The sequence below is a fragment of the Corvus brachyrhynchos genome, unplaced genomic scaffold, assembly GCF_000691975.1.
Source record: "Corvus brachyrhynchos isolate BGI_N302 unplaced genomic scaffold, ASM69197v1 scaffold56, whole genome shotgun sequence".
Taxonomy (NCBI): Eukaryota; Metazoa; Chordata; class Aves; order Passeriformes; family Corvidae; genus Corvus; species Corvus brachyrhynchos.
In genome coordinates, this window is record NW_008238664.1 from 3,482,112 (window position 1) to 3,503,369 (window position 21,258).

Consider the following 21,258-nt stretch of genomic DNA (forward strand, 5'->3'; position numbering starts at 1 on the left):
GCTCCCCGGGAAGCGGGAGGCTCGGCGAAGGCGCAAACGCGAGCTGGAAACAAAAGCGAAGGTGGCCCTGTGCAGCGCCGGTCCCGGCCGGCATAACCCCACGGCCGGCCCGAGCTCCGCCGCACCTACCATGCCTAGCGCCCCAGGCCTCCCTCGCCTGGACCTCACCAGACGGCAAAGAGCATCTCCCGGCTGAAGGATGCTGGAGAGAGAGCTGTCAGTTTTGCACAGACCTCCCTCCTGCCACAAAAGCGAGAACGCGTGGGTTACACGGTGTGTTGGATGAACCGGAAGCAGTATCCGTGCCAGGATCTGCATTTCCAACATCATAAAACCTGGAGACTGCTGGACTCCTTCCCAGCTTGCTTTTTTCCCTCTCATTTATCTTCAGCAAGCATCTGGCCCCGAGCACCTGAGCACGCCACGGTTGACAGCATCTGTTCTCTCAGCGACCCCATAAAACAGAGCGATACACTGCTACCCCATTTGCCAGACGGGATCTGAGATGCTCTGATTGATTTTTCCCAACATTGCACCCATGGAAACCCACGGACAGGGCTGAGTGCAGGACTGCCAATTCCGTGGTTAGACAAGAAGACTGTACTGATGCTCCAGTGCTCATGACGCAGAGATAAAACCAGCTCAGGCAAGTTGTCCCTCTGATGTATCTCTTCTTGACACCTGGTACTCAAGAAACTCCCCAGGCTTTAGCAGCAGAGAAGCCAAATTACAGCACAGTAACACCTTGCATCCCCATGTGTTCTTCTTTGCATGAATATGCCCAGTTATAATTTACACATGCAAAAAAAAAAAAAAAAAAAAAAAAACCCAATGGTTTTGCTTCATGGGCTTCTGCTACGGCACTGCTCTCCAGGCAGCTCATGCTGACCCACGATGCTTTTTAGTTTCCCAATTTCACTCACTGCAAACTGATCTTTGGCTCCCTCCCTTCTTCCTTCCCTTCCCTTGCCCTTTCTCTCCTTCCAGCAGGAGCACATGTCACGGGCCAGTCCCCTCCTCTGTCGTGAAAAGCAGGAGACCAAGACACCAGAAGCCCTTACATGCCACCAGTGCATGGAGGCAGAGAGCCACGGGCCAGCCGCCCAACACGACCAAACTGTGATGTGGGATCCTCTGGGAGGGAGCCAGCCTCCAAGGCTGCAGCCCACAGGCCTCTGAGTCAGAGTCCACGTTTTTCTGTGTTATCTCACCCTCTCTGGTAACTTGCAAGTTACAATACTACATATTTACATGCAATGTTGCAAAACCAGGGGAAGTAGTGGATTTGGTTTTTCCTCCCCTATTACAAAACTGAGATTCTGGAGCACAGTTCTAGGTCAAGTGTAAATTCCATTTCAAAGCAGCAAAAAACACAGTGACCTCCTTAAACCTTTGACATGACAAAGCACCAGGTTTCAGCATTGTGCATCTTATTCATCAGACCTCTGCAAATCACTCAGGATAATCTCCTCATTCTCTCCACTTAAGTACTTTAACTGTTGTGTTCACTCAGTCTTGTCTGTGCCATGAGGTAGCATCCTCTTGTCCCAGATCTAGGGCTGTAGCACATCATCCCACATTCAGGACATCATCCCACTACTGTTAACCAGAATAGCCCCACTTCTACTCCATTTTGGGCTTCACCTGAGGAACTCCTAGAAATATTTGCCATCAGAGAGAGTCTTCTAAGGAAAAAGAGGCACCCAACCATGGACAGAACCTTCCCTCACACTGCCTACCACCACCCAGTTGGTACATCTGCTTTGCTCATGTGCCAGCAGAGTGGGAATTCCCTTCACTGTGATCTACTGCTGGTGTCCCTCTTTCATCTCCACTGTGGGCCAGAAAGCTTCTCCTCCCCCATGCTGGGAATTTATCCACCTTTGCTCCTGTTGAACAAGAGAAAAGACCCAATTTTCAGTGGATGTGCTTAGGCAACAAGAAACGCAGGTCTGCAAGAGCTTTCACTGCTGCAGAACCAGATTAAATGAGCATCTGATACAGAGTTCCAAAAAATACCTTAAAAATACCATGCAAAACATGACCAGACATGGCAACACCTAAGATCTTTGTTTCTTTGGTTCTACTGGAGCCCAGGAGCAACACCTGATAATGAGCAAGGCCTACAAAATTAATTGGTGAATCTGTGCAACTCATTTTTCCTCACTGAGGGATGGGAGTTCAGATGTTGTCTCATGGCCATGCAGACTAAGTTTAGTGGACCTCCACTTAGCTCCTCCTGTGTGAGAATCATGGGACCACTCCTAAATTTACCATCACAGTTTGCCACCCTCTACTAAGCAAAACCAAACCCCAAACTGAAATCTTGCTGCTGAAAAGAACAGAGAAGCACAAGCAGAGCTGAAGGCTGGAAGCCTGAAGAACACATAGCTCAGAGCCACGAGATCACCCCTTCCTACTTACCGCATTTATTCAAAAAGCAATGTATTCAGAACAGCTCGAGATGCCAATACTTATGAGTTCTTACAGTTCCTCATGCATCACGGGCACATATGCATCGAAACTTCATTACTGTGCTGTAGAAGTAGCGTTTCGAAATAACTTTGGGCAAATTTAACTAGTCTGTCTCTGCAGTGCCAGGGCACAGCTGATCAGGCTCATCATGCCAGGCAAAGCTCATTGCTCCCACCTGAGCACGTCTGTGACACTTTTATAGTCTCTTCTGTGTTCGTGCAGATGTACATGATAGTTTCTGGTTAGCTCCTACCATTCAAATCCTAATGGCAAAGAAGCTGGAGAAGGATGTTTATGCAGCAGGCTACAGGACAAGGCCACTGAAATCACACAGATGAGAGCACAGATGAAGAACTAACCTCTAGTTTGACTAAGTAGTCTACATGTACACTCTTAAATGCTTGGGTTAGTTTAACACTCATAGAAATCATGGAACTAGGAAGAGGAGGAGTCCACAAATACTCTGCTTTCAGGAAGCTTCAGGATTTGTTTTCTTTTTTTTTTTTTTTTTGCTATGCTATTTTTCACCCTTTGCTGCTAAGGGTGGAAAGAAAGCATAGCCTTCAATTTTAACATCCCATTACCTGCATTTCTGTGCTGGCTCAAGTTTAGATGGAGCAAACCTGCCAGCTGGACCAAGGCCAGAGGGAAGAAAAAAAGAGTTTCAAGTGCAAAGAACCAATTTATCAGGAACAAATCTTAACAACCAAAAGACACACTTCTGCTGGTGGATTCTATTCATGTGGGTAATAAAACCCCCGATACAAGGTAAGCTAACAAAATGCTATTTAGTGGCTATCTGATGTATCTCACCATAGATAATCGTGAACTGCTAGTTTACATTTCACATTTTCTGGATAAACTTGGTGCCTGTAAGGACATGGAGTGCTGACACTGAATAGCCAAGGACTGCCTAGAGAACATCATCTGCCACTTGGCTCCAAAAGTATTTGAGCCTGACCCACACAGCCTCTGTCTTCTCCAAGACTCCACACACTGGGCCAGCAAATCTCACGTGTGCTCCAAATATAGCCCCCTCCCCCAGCAAGAGGCTGCAATACAGGCTTCGCCCAGCCCCGAGCGCTGCTCTCAAACCCACCCGTTCCCTTCACCCTACACATCCTCTCTGGACCTCTAAAAGCAAAAATGTGACAAATGAGACTGTCGGAGGTTTTGTGGGTGGTTTCGGAGGAGGGAGGAGGAGAATAGGTGAGGAGCTGATCTGTGTGGCTCAGCATCCCTGTGGGACAGGCTGCAGTCACACGTACAAGTCACATGTGCCCCAACAACGCAGTAAGACACTCAACAACACACTGGTTCACAGAGCACAGCACTGCTGTCAGTTCAACCCCCCCTACAAACAAACAAACAAAGAAACAGGCCAAAAATGCAAACCAAAATACACAAGTCTCAAACAAGACAAATCTTGGAGTTAAAAAGTATCAAATGTACTGCTTTGGTGTAGGAGCTTCAAAGCCCTCTGCAGGGTCTCTGGGCAGAGGCCTGGGACACAAGAAGCCCAGCTCAGAAGCTGTGTCCTTCTACAAAACCAGCATGTAAGCTCCAATTCTGTCCAAATAACATACAGAGCAAAGACCAAAACTCTTTAAAGTCGCCGCTGTCCTTTTGCTTACCTGGACAACTGGGTATTGGTAATCCATACAATACACACCATACATAGCCAAAGATCCTCCAGCTAAAGGCCAAATGGACACAGGACTGGAAGCTTCAAATCTGAGTCTCCGTCTTTCAGCCTTGTGGGAAGGACTCTGGCAGCCCTGCGCAGTGTTTGGCTCGGGCCTCTGGGGCCACTCAGGTTGACACTAGCTCAGCTGAAAATAAAAAGGAGCTGCCTGGCTCGGCACAGCTCAGCCCCTCTCTTCTGGGATCCAGCAAGGCAGCGCTCAACCATAGGCGGCAGAGGCTCCTAAAATTAGAAATCCTCTACTGAAAACGGCCCTGCAAGCCTCGACTGAGGAGTGTCCTGCGATTCCCGGGCAGCAAACAGAGCAACTGCCAGGAAGAGGGGGACACAGGATCTTCGCAGCCACTGCTGCCAGGGATGGGAGGAAGCAAACAGCATTTAGGATCTGAAAAGAGCATATGTTCTGGGCTCTAGGTGCGTCAGAGGGAACACTCCCAATCCAGGACAGGGAAAAACATATGGGACTGTTCCTCCCCCACCACCATACCCTTCTTGCTGTCCTCTGCAGGGACAGGTGCTGGGATTAGCATAGTAAAACCCTTTGGTGTCAGGGACGGAGGGAGGGAGAGGGGAGAAGCCACACTGATACCTCAGACTGAAGGGATCTCTTTCACAAGGGAGTGTGTGCCCGTATCGTTTAACGCTTCTCCTCCCTCCCCAGCTGAGGCAAGCAGGGACAGCTGCTGGAACCAGGGCTTTCGGGGGGAGCTGGGCCGTGGAATGGCCCCCACTGCCTCAGCCTTGGGCCGGTGGGTTGTCCCCCCTCAGCTGTTCCAGTCAAACTGGGGGTGGTGAGAGGGATTAACTCTGTCATACGGGACGGTGAGCAGCAGGGAGAAGGGGGCAAGGCTGGGCAGGGCCAGTTGCTGTGCCCATTTTAGGAAGCCCATCCTCCTCATTCCCAGAGAGGAATCTGCTTCCTGACCGACAGGGACAGATGGGGAGCTGCTTGGCCAGCAGGCTCACCCCAGCAGCCCCGCATGCCGGCCACGTTACCAGACATCCACTGCTGATTCTTAGAAGATACACCATGGCCAGGGGGTGCACCAAGGGAGCCTGACCTCCCATAACAAATTGCATGAGGTTTCACCCATCACTACAAAAAACCACACCAGCCTGACACTGGCCAAAACCTGGGTTCTCAAAGAGTTAACAGCCCAAGCCCACAAAAGATTCCCACCTTCCTCCAAAGGATAGCAGGGATAAAACCCCTCCCTCTGAGGTTTCAAAAATAAACATGCTACAGTGATCAAACCCAAGAAGGGCTAGCCAAATTTCCCCCACACATACCATTTTAAATGCATAAAGTCAGGGGCTTTTTGCATTTCTAATCTTTAACTTTTCTGTAGTGCTGCTGTGCACCACTAAACAGCTGCCTCAGCCTAGCTCTGGGGCAGTGTTACACGTAATTTCCTCCCCCTCAGAAAGAGTTAAACTTGAGATTTACTTTTTCTTCAAGATATGCGGATCATTATCTAGCACAATTTGCATGCACAGACCTTACGGGTGCCTAATCCACAGCCCTCCGACCCACTCAGCCCAGCAGGACAGCTCTTGGCTCGTCCTCTGCTCCCACTGCCCTTTCTTTCTGAGACGCCTCGGAAAAGGACAGCTATGAGCTGGGTGAGTGGTTATAGCAGCTGTCGCCCACTCTCATCATCTTTCCTAGGGCCACAGGGCCACTCCTTCCTTACAAAAGGAGCATGACCAATTTGGAGAGTATATTGGAGAGTATTTGGAGAGCATGACATTTTCTACATCTAAAATAAATAAATAAATAAAAGTTTCTATAGCCATTGTTTCTGTGTGAAGATTTGCACAGACAGAGAAATCAGTTGCCCATAAATGGGAAAGCAGCTATGCTTCTAGATCTCTTCACTGGGGAAAAAGGATGAGGCTCCCACAATGAACTTCCATCTCATTCTGCCTTTGGCCAACTTACTTAGCCCCAGACCCAAAACAGCTCACCATTATGATTCTGGAGCTCACCATTATGATTCTGAAGCTCACCATAACGCCCCTTCCTCCTCACCATTATGCCCCCATCTCCTCACCAGAGGGCTTTTTGGCAACCTCGAAGCACCTCCCTGAATGCCCTGCCTTGGGGCACAGATAGAATCTGGTTTCCTCTGAACGACCAATACTTTTTTATTTCCTTCTGTTTTCTGTAACTACATGTTCAAAAGGTGCCTGCCCTTCATTCTTTTGCATAGCTCATTACTATGCACTCAAGCAATTTATTATCTCCAATAAAATCTTTTTATGAAAAGGCATTAATTTACACAAACCCAAAGTCTTTTCCACAGCCTGTTTTTGCTACTTCATATTACTGCCCCAGGTTTTAAAACCAAATCCCTAACTAAGTTAAACATCTTACATTTATTTCACAATCCAATTCTTGTCATTTCCAACCAAGCCTCAGGGGAATAAAACATTTCCAAATCCTAGTGCAGATATCTTCCTATCTATAAATACCCATCAAATAGGCAAAACAAAACAAGGACGGGGAGCATCACCTAAGCTCCTCTGCTGTTTTAACTACAAATCCAATAAAACTACCATGCTGTAAAGTTTTTGATGTAGGCTTAAATACTGTGACTTAACCAGCATTGAGATACTCGGGTGATACTTTGGCAACAAAGCATCACACTTCCTGTGTCCCTCAGATAATTATATGACAAAAGCCAGTTTTAAACTCGTAGTTGCCAAGATGGACACAGCAGGACTTTACTGACCAGTAATAAACTACTGAATTTTCTGCAAGACTGGCCACAAGGGCTGGTTTACTACTGCACACTGACTTGCAATAAATATTAGTCAAATATAAGATGGCGCTGCACTCTGTAATTCTGTTTTGAGATAATAGTCCAACTGCATTACCATCCGACCTACTATGCCCATGCATTTCCAGTAACACAAGTTAAGTAACTGTTATAAAATCGTACCCTTGCTCCTGCAGATGCTTACATGTATGAATAATTTTAAATTTACAGAAATGCGTAGACAGGAAAAGATCTTCTGACACAGAATCAGATCAACTGCTATCATACAACATCAGCTTAACTTTTTATAAAATCTATCACACTGTATCTTAGAGCTGGGTTTTACAGCTACACTATCCCAGCAAAAAGGCTGCTCTAGAGTATCTGGGATCTGTGCTCTCCAGCTTAATGCTATTCCAGAGCAATTTCTGTCTTTCCTTTGTTCTTGTGCTAGTACTGTCCTATGGTTTAGCCATATTTTCTCTTTCCCTTACAACCACCCTTCCTCATGTATCCCCTCTCTAACCATCCAAACACGCAGCTGTTCCAGTCTTCTGTCACATGACAGGCTAGCTATTCCCCAGCCTCTAGAAGCATGTTCTTGCACCTGATCTAGCCTGTGCTCATCTTTATTTTTAAAGACATCACCCCGAACAACATTAGCTCTGTTTCACAACTGCAGCTCTAAACTGCATCTTCTCTAGTCTCATTAGTACTTTCCTCTGTAGCACCACATCAGATGCTGTAGAACCTGTCTATAGTAAGAGACGTCATCCCATTATGTAAAATGCCCATTATCAAGGTAAGAAAATTGGTTATCTTAAAAGCAGACAGGCTGATAAGGCACAACTCAGTTTTAATGGATTTGTGTTGCCTTTTATCGCATTTTTTATTTGTATCCAAGCCTTTAATTAATTTTTCTGTGTCAGCATGCAGCTGAGGTTGGGCCAACAGGGCTGTATTTACTCAGATCATTCCCTACCAGCAATAGATCTATTCCACTTCCTGTTCTCCAAAACATATGACAGCACTCTAATTTGATAGATTAAAACTTGTACCAGATCTGCAACTGCATGAACCAGTTCTTTCAGTCTCAGGAACAGGCACCCCCCTTCCCCAGGCAACCCTGCTTCCCAGCCCAGCCTACCTGCACTAACTAGAATCTTTCAAATGTCCAGTGTGGTTGCTCTTACGGTAGGTTCATGCCCTTTGCCAATCCTGCCCCTGTTCCCAAGATCAACTCTACTTAAAACAACAAAGATTTATTCAATTCTGTGACCACAAGAGCATCCTCATAACTACCCTATCCTCAACACTAAGTGGCCCCACCTCCTCCCTTCTCTCTAACTGTATTTTGAGAAACTGTCACCCATTTCCTTAGCAACATTTATAAGGTTTAATTCAGCCTGATTTTTGGCAGTTCTCATTTCATCCCTACTGATTTTAAAGGCACAGCAATATCTGCTGATAAATTCTCTTTTGTAAATTTGCTTCTTTTTTCACCTAAAGCCTTTATAAGGTTGGGCTGAAGTTTCTTCTTGGAGGATTTCTCCCCTTTGCACATACCATACTTTGTATCCAAAGTGCTTCTAAAAACCAAACAAAAAAAAGGTCCCACACAAACAACCGAAAAAAGCCCACCAAAACCAAACTACACCATTCTACATCCAGGGCTGCACTGACTTCATTAAATATATTGCTTCATGTATCAAAGCTTCTATCATGATCACCCCATCCAAAGGTGGGGAGATGGAGGCTCCTGAACAGCTTGTTTTCCAGTAGTAGTCATAGCACCAATAATCCACTCACTGTGTCAACAACAGGTGATGATGCTACAACGACAAAAATCTTTTGACCCAATGATTATTAGCAGCATTTGTTCTCCAAGCTGTATCTGAGAAATTAAAGTTTTTCATACTAATATTTATCTCTCTAAAGGTACTGGGAATAGTATCATTTCCGACCCTCAAGTTTCTATCCGAATCCAGTCCTGTGAGAGATTACAGCAGACTCGCAGTACTTCCCCTGGGACCTCTTTTACCATTCTTCCCCACAGCAATTTGACCAGAAACAAATCCTGCATTATCAGTATTACTCTGCTTTCTTCTTTACTGCATACAACACAGACTATCACCTTTTACATCTACCCTATCTGAACCACACATAATCTTGAATGCATGTTAAAGCCATGATTACTATTCTTGCAGATTGATATTATCCCTATAATATCCAGTTTCCTATTCTGCACCAGTAGACCTCGTTCCTCTATTTGTCATTTTGAATGCCAGAAGCCTGAAAAAAAGCCCTCCTTGATGTTTGTGGATTTATCAATCACACAGTTCCCAACCCCCTCAACTAAGAGTATCACCCATCTAGTTACTGCTGACTCTTTTCATAACATTTAATTCTGTTTTTTCCAGCTCCTACCTACCCATCACTCTTTCTACAGATACTGTTTTACATGCCACTGTAGCAGCATTTACCTAATTTCCCCCTTTCTGTGTACTAAGCAAGGCATGGAGATTACACAAGTTTTATCCTGTGTTCTCAAAACTCAGTACTCTGTTTCACATGCACTGCTCTCTTTGATGTCTGGAGACTGAGGAACATTTTTGGAAAATGCCAAGACCATAGCCCTGGGCTTTGCTTTGCCTGCTTTGTTCAGACTGTTTATAGCAAGCATGCTAGGTCACAATTACAAGAACAGCTATAAGAACATAATATAGCCATAGTCTCATGATGCTTGAAGTGCAGCCACAGCAGTTCCAGACATTTACCACATACTTTTTTTTTTTAATTGCTAAAACTGTGGTATTGTGGGGACACAGCAATACAGCATAGAATCTGAGATATTTCCATGATACACAGTCATTACCCCACATTGATCTTTACTAAGGAATTACACCAACAGATTCATTTTATGAACTACATTTATAAATCTTTTGCATAATTTTCTGTTCTCCAGACAAATTAATCCAAGACTTATCTAGTTACTCCCACTGAAGAGCTCTTACCTCCGCTGAATCTAACTCTTCATCGCTAGAAGCCTGGCTGATGCTCTTCCTCTCACCCACCAAAAATGGCATCTTTAACAATTAGCCAATCACTACATCTGCTAAACTGGGTCATCAGGGATCTGATGAGCAGCTTACAATATGTCTCTGCTTTTTAAAGACTGATGTAAATGTAGGAAACATGCCAGCAAGCAAGGATGCATTTTCTGGCTGGGTATGTACTGATTTCCATAGCAGCTAAATAGATCAAGCAGCTCAGCCAGTTCATACTAGTGTTAGACAAACAGCACCAAGATTACATCTACAGAGCTGCAAGAGATTCTCATTTTGCACAAAAGCAGGTCCCATGACCTGAGCACAAAGGTGGCTTTTGCCCACTCCAGGTGAGAATTTATACTGGAAAGTCCCCATTCTTCTCCAGGGATACATTTACTGCTTGTTTGGTTGGAATGCATATAATGCTTTTCAAACATGAAATGCACAACTTCTTTTTTTCTTCACAGATTTAGTATCACCAACGACCAGAAAAATTACTTATGGTCTAGTTGTTATTTTGACCCTGGAATCATTACAGATTCAAGTGGGGAGGACATAAATGTAAGCAGAGCACACACAGGAAAGCTCAATATTCCAAAATGGCACGCAGAAGCAAACATGACAACACATGGGTGACTGCAGGAACTGGGTTTTTCTCACATTTCAGAAGCCGGGCAGTTTCACACAGGTGTCCTGATCTCAAGAGCAAGAAGATTTGGTGGTGGATCAGCTATGCAGGTGAGTGAATAACTCAGCACCCAGCCAGTGCCTTCTCTGTGAGTGAAACACGTTAAGCAGGCAAATGTCGCAGATCAGGAACTAGATGCATTAAAGCAGAAATGAAACCAGCAGTTCTGGGGGACGTGGAGTAGCAGCAAACTGGAGTGTGTTAGATTAGCATAATAGGGACATCACAGGAAAGAATTTGAATGGGTTGGTAAAGCCATAGGAGCCATTACTTGCCTGAACCCTGTTTGATTAGTTAGTACTACTGATTCCTCATGTTCATTTGGATTAATAGTCAAAAAACACATTAGCACAAATGAAATTACCAAAAATACACTTTAAATCCAAGGAAACTAAAAGCCCCCTGGCAAAAGGCCCAAGGAACCCAAAGCTAAAGAAAGCAGCAAAAATATGTAGCAAAGATTGCCCCTTAATGCTCGCTGCTTCTGCCAAGGAAATACCTCAGGCAGACAGCAGAACTTCAGTCACTACACATCCAGTTTTCATGGATAAATTTCACAGTTTCAAAAAAAAATGGACAAAGAAAAATTCTAAAGATGGTATTTAACGAAGTCGGAGCTCTGAAATAGCTCCTGATCATGTCTTTCCTGCTCCAGGTGCTGGAGATGTCTCTTTTCCATCTTTTTCTGCAACACATTCTCCATTTGCAAGGCAATTTACTTAAGAGTGATAGAGTTTGTTTGCATGTGCCACTACCACTCTAAACACTCTCCAACCAAGCTCTGTAGTCCTGAAACCGGTCTAAAGTGGCTTAACAGCAGGCACCATGCACACTCTAAACTGTGGACATAAGATACCTGCATCCTGTTACTGCCCTTAGGTCTTCACTGCATCATCTACACGTAACAAATATCAATGGTTCGTCTAGGCCGGAAAACAAGAACAGTTTTGAAAAACAATTACAAATACACAACATAAGAGGAGAAGAGGTCAGAATTAGAAGTCATTACTTCTTAACTACTGCTTATTTTCAAAGCCTCAACAAACTCTGCTTTAGGGAAGGACGTGGAAAAAGGAGGCAGAACAGTAATACGAAGTCAGTCTGCTAAAGGAGCACATTGCAAGACCTCTGTCTGCTGGACAATTGGCTTTTTTGTTTTGTTGAGCTTTCTTACAGCCATCCAGTAGAATGGTAACATTAGCAAATTCCAGAAACCTATATACCACAGGGGACTCATGAAATCACAAGCCTGGATCTTCCTCAACCAGAAACCAAGCTCTTCGAATACCTAGCCTACACTGTCATGGCTGTCAAGAAGAGACAGACAAACACTTCTCGATCCTAAAGTTAAGATTTTTGTAGGCAGAGTCTTCCTTAAGTTGCAAGTACAGATCCTGCCCACGCAACTTCAGCTGCCGGACATGGACTCAAGTTAATTCAGGCAAAACTTACGATTGCCCAAAGTCTACCTCTGAAATTATTACAAAGGAAAAATGTAAGGCAGTGATGAACACTCATCTGAAGTTTGAAAAATCCCCTGTCAAAAGACTGTGCTCCCAGAACTGAGGTTTTATTCACAACGCTAACGAGCTGGCTCCCAGCAAGGCAGCTTTAACAGAACAATAACTCACAAGAATATATTAGTGATTAAGTTGCAAAATAAACCTGCCAGTAGTCTCAATACACCAGCAGCATACAGAAGAAACGACTTCAACTTTCCTTTCTAGCCCAATCCATTGCTTTACATACATTACAGAACAGGTTTTAACTATACAGTCTTGAGACAACCCCAGAACATGAGTATAACATGCATTCAAAAGAAGCTTCTAAAACCAGACAGGCTCCATCACCTTAGTTATTACCAAAAGGCACAGTATAAAAGGGGGAAAAGACAGTATACACAGATTTTTTAGAAAAAAATTATCTGTGTCTTGGGTCTGGGCCTCCTTTCAAGGAGAACTCTAAATACTTGGCACTGCTTCAGGAAGTAAATAAGTATACTTCTGAGCTAAGACACTTGGTAATGGAGGTGATCGTATCACAGCTTTCTTTTGGGACCACTTATATATGCACTGATCTCGGTAATGCTACATGTCCATCAACATGCTTTTTGCTCGTTACATGAGAAACAAAAAGGTGTCCAGATGCAGAATTTTAACATCAAAGAAGACAAGGAGTTTTCTCTTGGTAGTTTAGACATTACATGAGAGCCACACTGCCTTTCTATATTCCTTCGGGGGCAGTGGACAAAGAGGAAGCAAAAAGAATAGAGTGAAGGCAGTTCTCCTTCATTTCAGAGGCTGTTCCAGAACCTCAGCAGAGAAAAGCTTTGCCCATTCTGTCTCTCACAGTCCCACTTGGTTTTTCACTTAACAAGCAGCAGCAGTTCAATTAGCTGATCCTTAAGGGGACAAAGGGAAGATCCGAAAAAGAAAGATTTGACTCTTCTAGAAACAGAGCAGCTTAAGTCTGAGCATTTCCTCAGATCTATGCTAAGCCTACAAAAATTAAGGTTAATTCCTTAATTAAAGAACCACCTTCCTAAGAATAAATATTATTAAAAGTCACCAGATGGTAGTATCAGACATACTCTCACCAAGTATTTTTAATTGAATGAATCACAAACTAGGGCTGGACCACACTGACGATTCCCCTGTAGTGTAAGTACAGTTCTGCCATTACCTCAGACCCACCAGCAAACGGCCACATGGGGCTGTTGGAAATGCCACATGCATTCCCAGTCTATCCCAGCAAATGGCTCACGGGATAAACCACTTTCAACAACGGTTTGAGCCAACATGTTTCACCCCGCCTTTGCCCTGGGGTGAAGGGAGAACATGATCAACCATTGCAGAGCATTTCAGAACGTTGCTGTGTGGCTTCGTCTTACTCATCCAGCTGAGCACTTGCTTCCTAACAGATACGGTTTTGGTACGGACTTTCCTCCCCACCTCGCCTCCCAGCTTATCAAATTACCTCCACGTGACAAACTAAAATAGAATAAGGTACTTGTTCCAAGTTAACGAGTGGCCACACAATAAATTATGCTAGTATGAACTTAAATTTATCCCTACCTTAGAGTAGTATGGCTTCCCGGCTACACAAACAAAAGCAGGATTTGGGGGAAAGGTTTTCAGGGACAGCATTCTGCTGCTCTGACACAGGAGCAAAAGCACTCCCTGCCCAACTTGGTGCAATCAGAACAGCAGAGCAGCTGCCCACACCCTGAAACTGTGTAAGCAAGAGGCAAAACACATCAAAAATATTAAACAAAACTCTTAATTGAATGAAAGTAAGAAAGAAAGAAACAGGCAGCACTGTCTATGTGTGATGGCTGGGTTTGAGACTGTATTGCTGGCAGGAACTGAGGAATTGGAGAACATCACACAGGCAGGACCCTTAGGTGCTGCAACAGCAGGTCACCAAATAAATCTCAGGAATTCATCTGGAAACAGTTCCAGGACAGCAATATACAAAATATGACACTTAAAGCATAAATCTGCAAAGGTAATTTCATTATAGAATTACATCTGTCCATTAATTTCTGCAGGCCTCAGTTCAAAATCTTGCCCACCTGCTCAGCTTTAGATGATGAATCCCGTTTTTTCACCCATTCCCATTAAAAAAAAAAAAAATTTAGAAATCCCAAACTCAGGCAGCTCTAAAGAGATTCAAGAGAAAAAAAACAGAAGTGCTGCAGTGAAGAGTTTGGTGCATTTGCTGAGTGCACAGAAAGGATCCAGAAATAGCATGCAAAGCTGAGGTTTGGCAAAAATGATGCCGTTTACCCGGAAAGAGGAGAGCCAAGACAGGCTAAATGAATGGTGACAGCAGCAAGTCATGCTTTAATGTAGGGGGGACCGCAGGGACTACTTTGTCTTGAGGCAGAGGTGCTAGTTACTGCTGTGTCCCTTCTCCAGTGGTTTCAGTGGAGAAGCATAAGGCTGCGGTGGAGAACAGAAAGAGGTATCTTAAGAGTATGCCAGCTCAGAGGCAAGGAGTAGTCTTCATATTGCTTTCTGCCTCAGACTAAAACAAAAAAAGTAGAAGACAGCAAACACCTAGATTTTTTTTTTTGATAGGTTTCAAAAATCCCAATCTATTTCTGAAAGCAGGAGAGAGAAAACTTCTGGAAATCTCTTTATTCTCACAGAGAGTCCCAGGACACAGGCACAGAGGTCTGCCATGGGCACATAAGATAACTGCCACCCACTCTTCTCCCCAAGACCCAGAAGAACAGAATAAAGGCTGACATGGCTCAGTCCAAAGTCCTTTCCTGCAGGCTAGCTTCAGCTCCCAGCAAGTTCTAAAACAAGCCACAGCAGCAGAAATCCCTGGACAACAACCACTGAGGGCTTTCTCTGGTTCCACTGTCTGCACAATCAAGATACCTGCTCTTTCATCAGCTTTCTGGGACCTCTATAAAAAAGATTCACTCATGTACATTCACCCTAATTTGCCACACTATCTGCATTCTCTGTCCCAAAACCATGATGCCATAAAAATGGTTTCCTGGCTCCCACAAAAACCCGTATCTCTGCTTTCTCTCACTATCAAGAAATCGCCACCAAAGACTTGGCTCATGTTCTCTGGCCAACTCTCCAGTTACTCTGCAGTGGGACTACTCTCACTTCATGGTAACAGGACTACTAAGGCAAAAATTAACTGCAACTCCTCTGCATTATCAGCTGGGATATCAGCAGCACTCAAACTTCAGTCTTTGCAGCTTTACAGGTCTCTTAGCATGAATTTAAAAGAACCACTTATCTCAGGCTAGAGATTCATGCGTAGGCCACAGTTAAAGTAGGGCAATACTTAAGCTGCATCTCAAGCTCACATTGTAATGAAGCGAAAGCTGCAACTTCAAGCTCTGAAGGGGCACAGCAGGCACACTCCTGCAACTGCTCTGAACTAGACAGCTTCTGAAAAACTTGTGTGAATCTTAAAAACCTAATACAGCTCAACAGCATGCAACCTGTTTTAGCAGGCAGATCCAGCTGCAGCATCATCTTTCACATACATCACCAGGTTCTCAGTACAGTGCTGAGAATGAGGTCCTATTCTGCAGCAGAGGAACGTAGTAGATGTGCAAACACTGCAGGAAGCAAATTTCAGAATGGCAGACTGCCAACACCTCTGGGCAAAATGAAGAAAAACCATCACTGCCACCCAACTGCCCCAAGATTGTCTGCAATAGAACAGGAAAATATGGAACTGCCATCAAGACAAAAACAAAGAAAATGACAGCCACTCTTTAGAAGGAAAAAACCCCATGCTTTTCTTCATGCATTCTCTTCCTGGCTTACCCTCCTTACAATTATGGGACAGAGGTAGTAACAGCCACTGAAAAGTCCAGCTGTCACATTTTGGTAATTCAATGATTGCCCACATAGATCTAATTACCTCAGCCAGCCCACATGCCTGAGACTTCATGTGGGCATGGCCATTCCTCAGCCTTGCCCTGACAGAGGTTTGGAGAGTGGAACCAAGAGCAATGCTAGGATGATCTGAGTTTTTCAGAGTCACCAAGGTTAAAGTATAGGGACAAGAAGGGAAACAGCTGCTCTAGACCTAGAGACAACAGAATGCTTAAAAACCTAGGAAAATAATTAAACGAACTAATGAGCCATAGTTGGCAAAGGAACCACAGGTCAAGGCAGATACAACTCCTCAGCAGGGGGAGAGGTGAAGAAGGGGAGAAGCTCTCCCGTATCAGGACAGAGAGGAACCAAGTTAGCAGCTCCATAGCAGAGCTGTGGCAAGGAGGGTAGAGAAAAAGGGATGTATCAAGACATGAGGTGATTTATTCTTAAGTTTCAGGGCTGGAATAAGCAGTAGAAGATGAACAAAAGGAAACATCTGTGGTGGATCCAAACAGGAGACAGAAGTGGGATGGCAGTGCCACAGGGTTTGTTTTGTTATTGCGTTTGTTTGTTTTAAAAGGAAGTTAATAGAAAAACACCAGCAGCTTAAAATGCTCCAAGCACACAGCCTGCCACTCCTCCTAGGTTATGACAAAAATTCGTGCCCTGTAATGAGAAGGGCTTCCTGGGATCCAGCAGCCCTCCGACTCTTCACCCCCAGCTGGGGGGCGGAGGGGGTTCCCGTATCAGCGGCTCGGCAGCATGGAGCTCCCCAGGCTGGCACCGGCCGCCTGCCCAATTCAGACCTGTAATCTCCCTCGACTTTGATTTAATGCAGCAATTACTGGTAATGTGGTTTGAAGGAGATAAATGCCCAGTACAGGGCTGGCTGGCACTGACGCTCATTTTGCTCATGATGCGAGAACAGTTTTAATTAAAATCCCCTTTATGATAAAGGAGCTGCTTGACTGGATGTTTCTGTGCAGCCCTGATACGGAGCCTCCTCCAAAGCGGATTAGAAATCAAAGTTTCCCTCTTCTCGCTACTGGCAACACACAAAAATAGGGAACACTGTCACCATGTCACCCCTCTACAATTTCCTTAACCCTAGAACTGCTGGAAAAATGCCCACATTTCCTTAAAAGCAATTGCTTTTCCTTGTCATGGCTCTAAGTGTTTTCCAAAAACTAAGCACAAGAGCTGCTTTAATTGGAATAAACGCATCCATAGAGCTCATCCTCTGTGATTCAAACCTGGTTTCCCCTCCATCTGGTTTAAAAGGGAATCGCCTTGGCTACTTCTATGGCAGACCCATACCTATAGCCTGCATTCTGGCAAGGAGAGGTATCAGCCCCATGGTGCTTTGGCAAGGTGGTAGGAAATCAGGGTTTGGCTGAAAGGCTGGAAAAGTAGAAGCCTCTGCTGGGTGAGGCAGAGCTGCATGGACAGGGGAGAGAAAAGGAGCAGCACTGCAAGATAAAGGCATAAAATTTGGCAGAGCAGTCAAGATCCCAGCACAGACATGTTCCAGAAATGATCTGTCAGCTCTTGATTGAGTTACAGCAAATGTAGGTGCAATTTTGGGTTGGTTTTCTTCTTTACACTATAGGAAATACCAGAGATGAATACATTAAGCACTGCTAGTTTCTATTGCAAGTGCCAGGAGCAGATTGTCACAGTGAGAAATTGGCCTTGTGCATTACACAGAAAAGGCAGCACTGGGTTTGGAGGCCTGCAGACAGCGCAATGTGAAGATAAAGAGCCTCAAGTCTGAATGTGCATTATTCCTCTCTCAAGCCACCTGAACACACATAAACATAAAAAGGTTGATTTAAGCAGCTGAATTTCTCTGTGACCTTCAGAATATATCTTTGGGAACTACCTAGGCCCTGAAACAGGTTCCAGTCTTCTCAGAGCATGTGCCTCACCACCTGAGCAGTGCTCCATGTTCCCTGACATTGTCTTCTCCTCCAGTGATGGGATTCTGCTCCAAAACCCCTTTTTCTTTAAAATAAGAAAGCAATTTCAAAGTGGCTGTCATGTTCCATGATTCCCCACCCCCTTCAGACAGCACAGTATCAAACAACAGATGAAAAAAAAAGAAAAATCCTGACAGAACCAGGAGGGATTCAGCACAACAGCATAACTAGCTGACTCCAGAGGAGTCTGAAGGAGCAGACACCAGACCATCAAATGCACTGCCATGAATGATGAAACCAGCCTTCAGGAGAACCCTGTTCCTCAACAGGATGAACAAAGGGTAAAAACACCAGGTCAGAGACAGCAACACAAAGATTTAATGTGGTTTTGCTGGACCACGAGGGAAAAAAATGAAACCAAAAAAGGCCTGGTATAATTAACAAGATTAAAGGGGGATTTAGGATCAGGACAGAAAAGCAACGGGCCAGATTGATCCTTACAGGATTAAAGCTGGAATCCTACTAAGAGTCCAGTGGTTGAGAGATCAACGCAATGTAATGGGATTAAACCAACATCAGCTTTTGTTTTTACACAACTGAACCTCCAGCGCCCGTACTTTTACTGCTTCAGATAAGCAGCAGAAAAGTTGACTGGTACCCACAAACAACTGGGGCACAGGCAGCCAAGCACTTCGCCTTTGGCCCTCTCAGGCAGAAGAGCAATAGGTAATGCCACTTTCAGAAACAAAGAACAAAAAAATTGTGGTTTATTACAAATTGTCCAAAAAGCCAAGAAAGCTGAGGATTTACCAAAGTCTCTGTTCTGGCCAGCCTTAAATTAACTGGTATCAAGTGTGATGGGATCACCCCAGGCCTGATAGATGGGGAAGGCAGGAGGACAGTCCCAGCTGCAATCAGACATGCTGCCAACGGGCAATTGGATTTTGATATTGTCTCTTGCCGGCAAGGAACAAAGGATGCAGTATACTCCACGGAACATATCAGCAAACACATTTAAGACAAATTGTCGCATGTCCCCATTGCACAACAATATCCAAGAATTACAAAAGTGAGAAAAGCCTCTTTCAGCATGTATCATTTGCATTACAGCTGGTGCAACACATGCAGGCCAGCTGCACCTCTGTTCCCCTGCCCTGAAATTTCCAAAGCTTGTCGGTAATTTGAGTTGGTAGCAAGGGGGAGGGGAAGAGGGAAACAGGACAAGGCTAGATATTCTTTCTAGATATGTAAGCTATTTTTAAAGTTTTTAATTCTTGTAGGAGAGAAAAACATGCATGTTTAAATGAGAGGGTATCCATCACCACCACACTTGGTTGAAAAGGGAAGGGGTGTTTATTGCACACCTGTTCGCAACAGCTAAACAGCTGCATTGAAGAGCAACATTCCTCGTGCAAGGAAAAAACATTAAAGCATCTCATATTTCTACAGCACTTCTCAGTCCAAAAGGTGTTTAAAAACAGCAGTTATACATACACTGTGTACACTCTGCTGAAATTATCTTCTGCAGAAGAAAAATTTCCCCAACACTAAAATTTAAAAACACCAATACCACCCATTTCTTAAAAGATGTCACATTCAGTAGCCTCACCTATGCTGAATGGGCTTCTCCTTTTCAGCTGGTTGGTCCAAAAAAAGTAATCGCCATTCACTGCTCCTCCTCACTCAAGCAGCAGCCAAAATCACAGTGTAATAAATTGGGGAGGGGAAATAGCTGGAACGACTGCTGGATCCAACAGACCTCAGAGCAAAACTGCTCTGCAGTGCTGCTGAGATGGTCCTCATGGAGATATGCACCCCACTTATGCTGCACCTTCCTGAGGGATGCTTTGTCTTTACTCACAAGGGTTCTCCATCCAAAAGGCATGTCATGGAGGCAAGCAGACATCACCATCATGATTGAGGGTGGAATGAAAAAGGAGGCCATTACAACAGAAATGAAAAGTGAAAAAGTATCGACAGGCAGTTCACACTGCACACTTTCTATCTTCTAGCCACATATACATATTTGAATTCCAGCATTTTTTCTGCATTTAAACTTTGTTTCAACACTAGATGATTTATAAATTATAAAAAAATGTACAGAGGAGTGTTCTAGTATCATCCTATGCCAGCTCCTTAAATATCATGAATAATAATCCCTAAGAATATCTTAAAAAATTGTCATCTGGTAAAAATATTTTCACTTCATTACTGCCTTATGTCCAAGATTCAATCAGAGCATTGTGTGGGGGACAGCATCTTTCATTTGAGGCAGGAGAAAAACTAACTGCCTTCGCCCTGGATTCAGCTACAGACCCAAGAACCATCTGGTAAAAAATCAGCCGGCGCATTGTGCAGGCAGTATATTAGTCATGAGACACAGGACTTTGAGAACAATGAAACCTAAATTTAAGGGACAGACAAAGGAAACTTAATTACTTGTTTAAGCTTCTTCACAGCTTTGAGGAATCTTTAACATTTTTAGCAAAAGAATTTAGCACTGGAGGGCACAAAGCACATCCTCAATGGATTTCTTAATTTTCTGCAAACCTGTTTTCACTTCCAATGTGGAACTCTCCATGCTGGTCCACCAGCACAGCTTGCCTCTCCAATGCATGGCTGCAGGGTGACTCCCATTGCCTTGGGTACGGGGTACCATCCAGAGCCGCAGCACTGCGGATACAGACTGCAGTTCCTTCCCCAAACTGACCACTCCATACAGAGAACATCTTGTCTGATTCCTCTACATCACTCAAGCTCCTGCTGTACCCAGTAGCCCTTGCTGAACTATGAAGGGATCTTTTCCAGCTAAGTCCAAACATACTTTTGGTTAAGCATGCACACATACACAGTTGCTACCCTAGTGACTGCTTAGAGCTGTGGCAAAAAAGCAACCCCAATTCAGGTCCACTCAGAGACCTTTCCTAAACCATTGCCATTATCTTGGGGCTTAGGTCAGCTCTGATAGGCTGGAAAGTTGGGTGGAGAGAAACCTAATGAGGCTCGACAAGGGAATAACCCCAAGTACCAGTATAGGACTTATTAGAGAGCAGCTCTGCAGGGAAAGGCCTGGGACTCTTGGTGGATGACAACTTGACCATGAGCCAGCAGTGTACCCTTGCGGCCAGGATGGCCAGTGGTATCCTGAGGTGCATCAGAAAAACTGTGGCCAGCAGGTCGAGGGAGCTGATCCTCCCCCTCCTACTTGGCCCTAGTGAGGCCACACCTGGAGTGCTGTGTCCAGTTCTGGGCTCCACATTTCAAGAAAGACAAGGAGGTACCACAGAGGGTTCAGC

At 44.5% G+C, this 21,258-nt stretch overlaps 1 protein-coding gene across 27 annotated transcripts in view; it reads right to left on the minus strand.

Annotated features, from left to right (window-relative positions):
* RBFOX2 (RNA binding protein, fox-1 homolog 2) overlaps window positions 1-21,258 on the minus strand; it is a 114,005-nt gene that overhangs the window by 86,718 nt on the left and 6,029 nt on the right. For 21 of the 27 annotated variants that reach the window (XR_001863162.1, XR_001863165.1, XR_001863164.1 and 18 more), the window contains exon 1: window positions 130-333. The exons of 3 other annotated variants lie outside the window; for them this stretch is intronic. Coding sequence is in view for 16 of the 24 variants with exons in the window: in XM_017737828.1 (XP_017593317.1) it covers window positions 130-330 (201 nt within the window). In the remaining 8 variants the exon portion in view is untranslated. Of the gene's footprint in view, window positions 1-129; window positions 334-4,109; window positions 4,389-9,956; window positions 10,044-21,258 lie in introns of those variants that run through there. 3 more of the 27 variants (XM_017737829.1, XM_008636403.2, XM_017737832.1) reach the window with 3 other exon arrangements.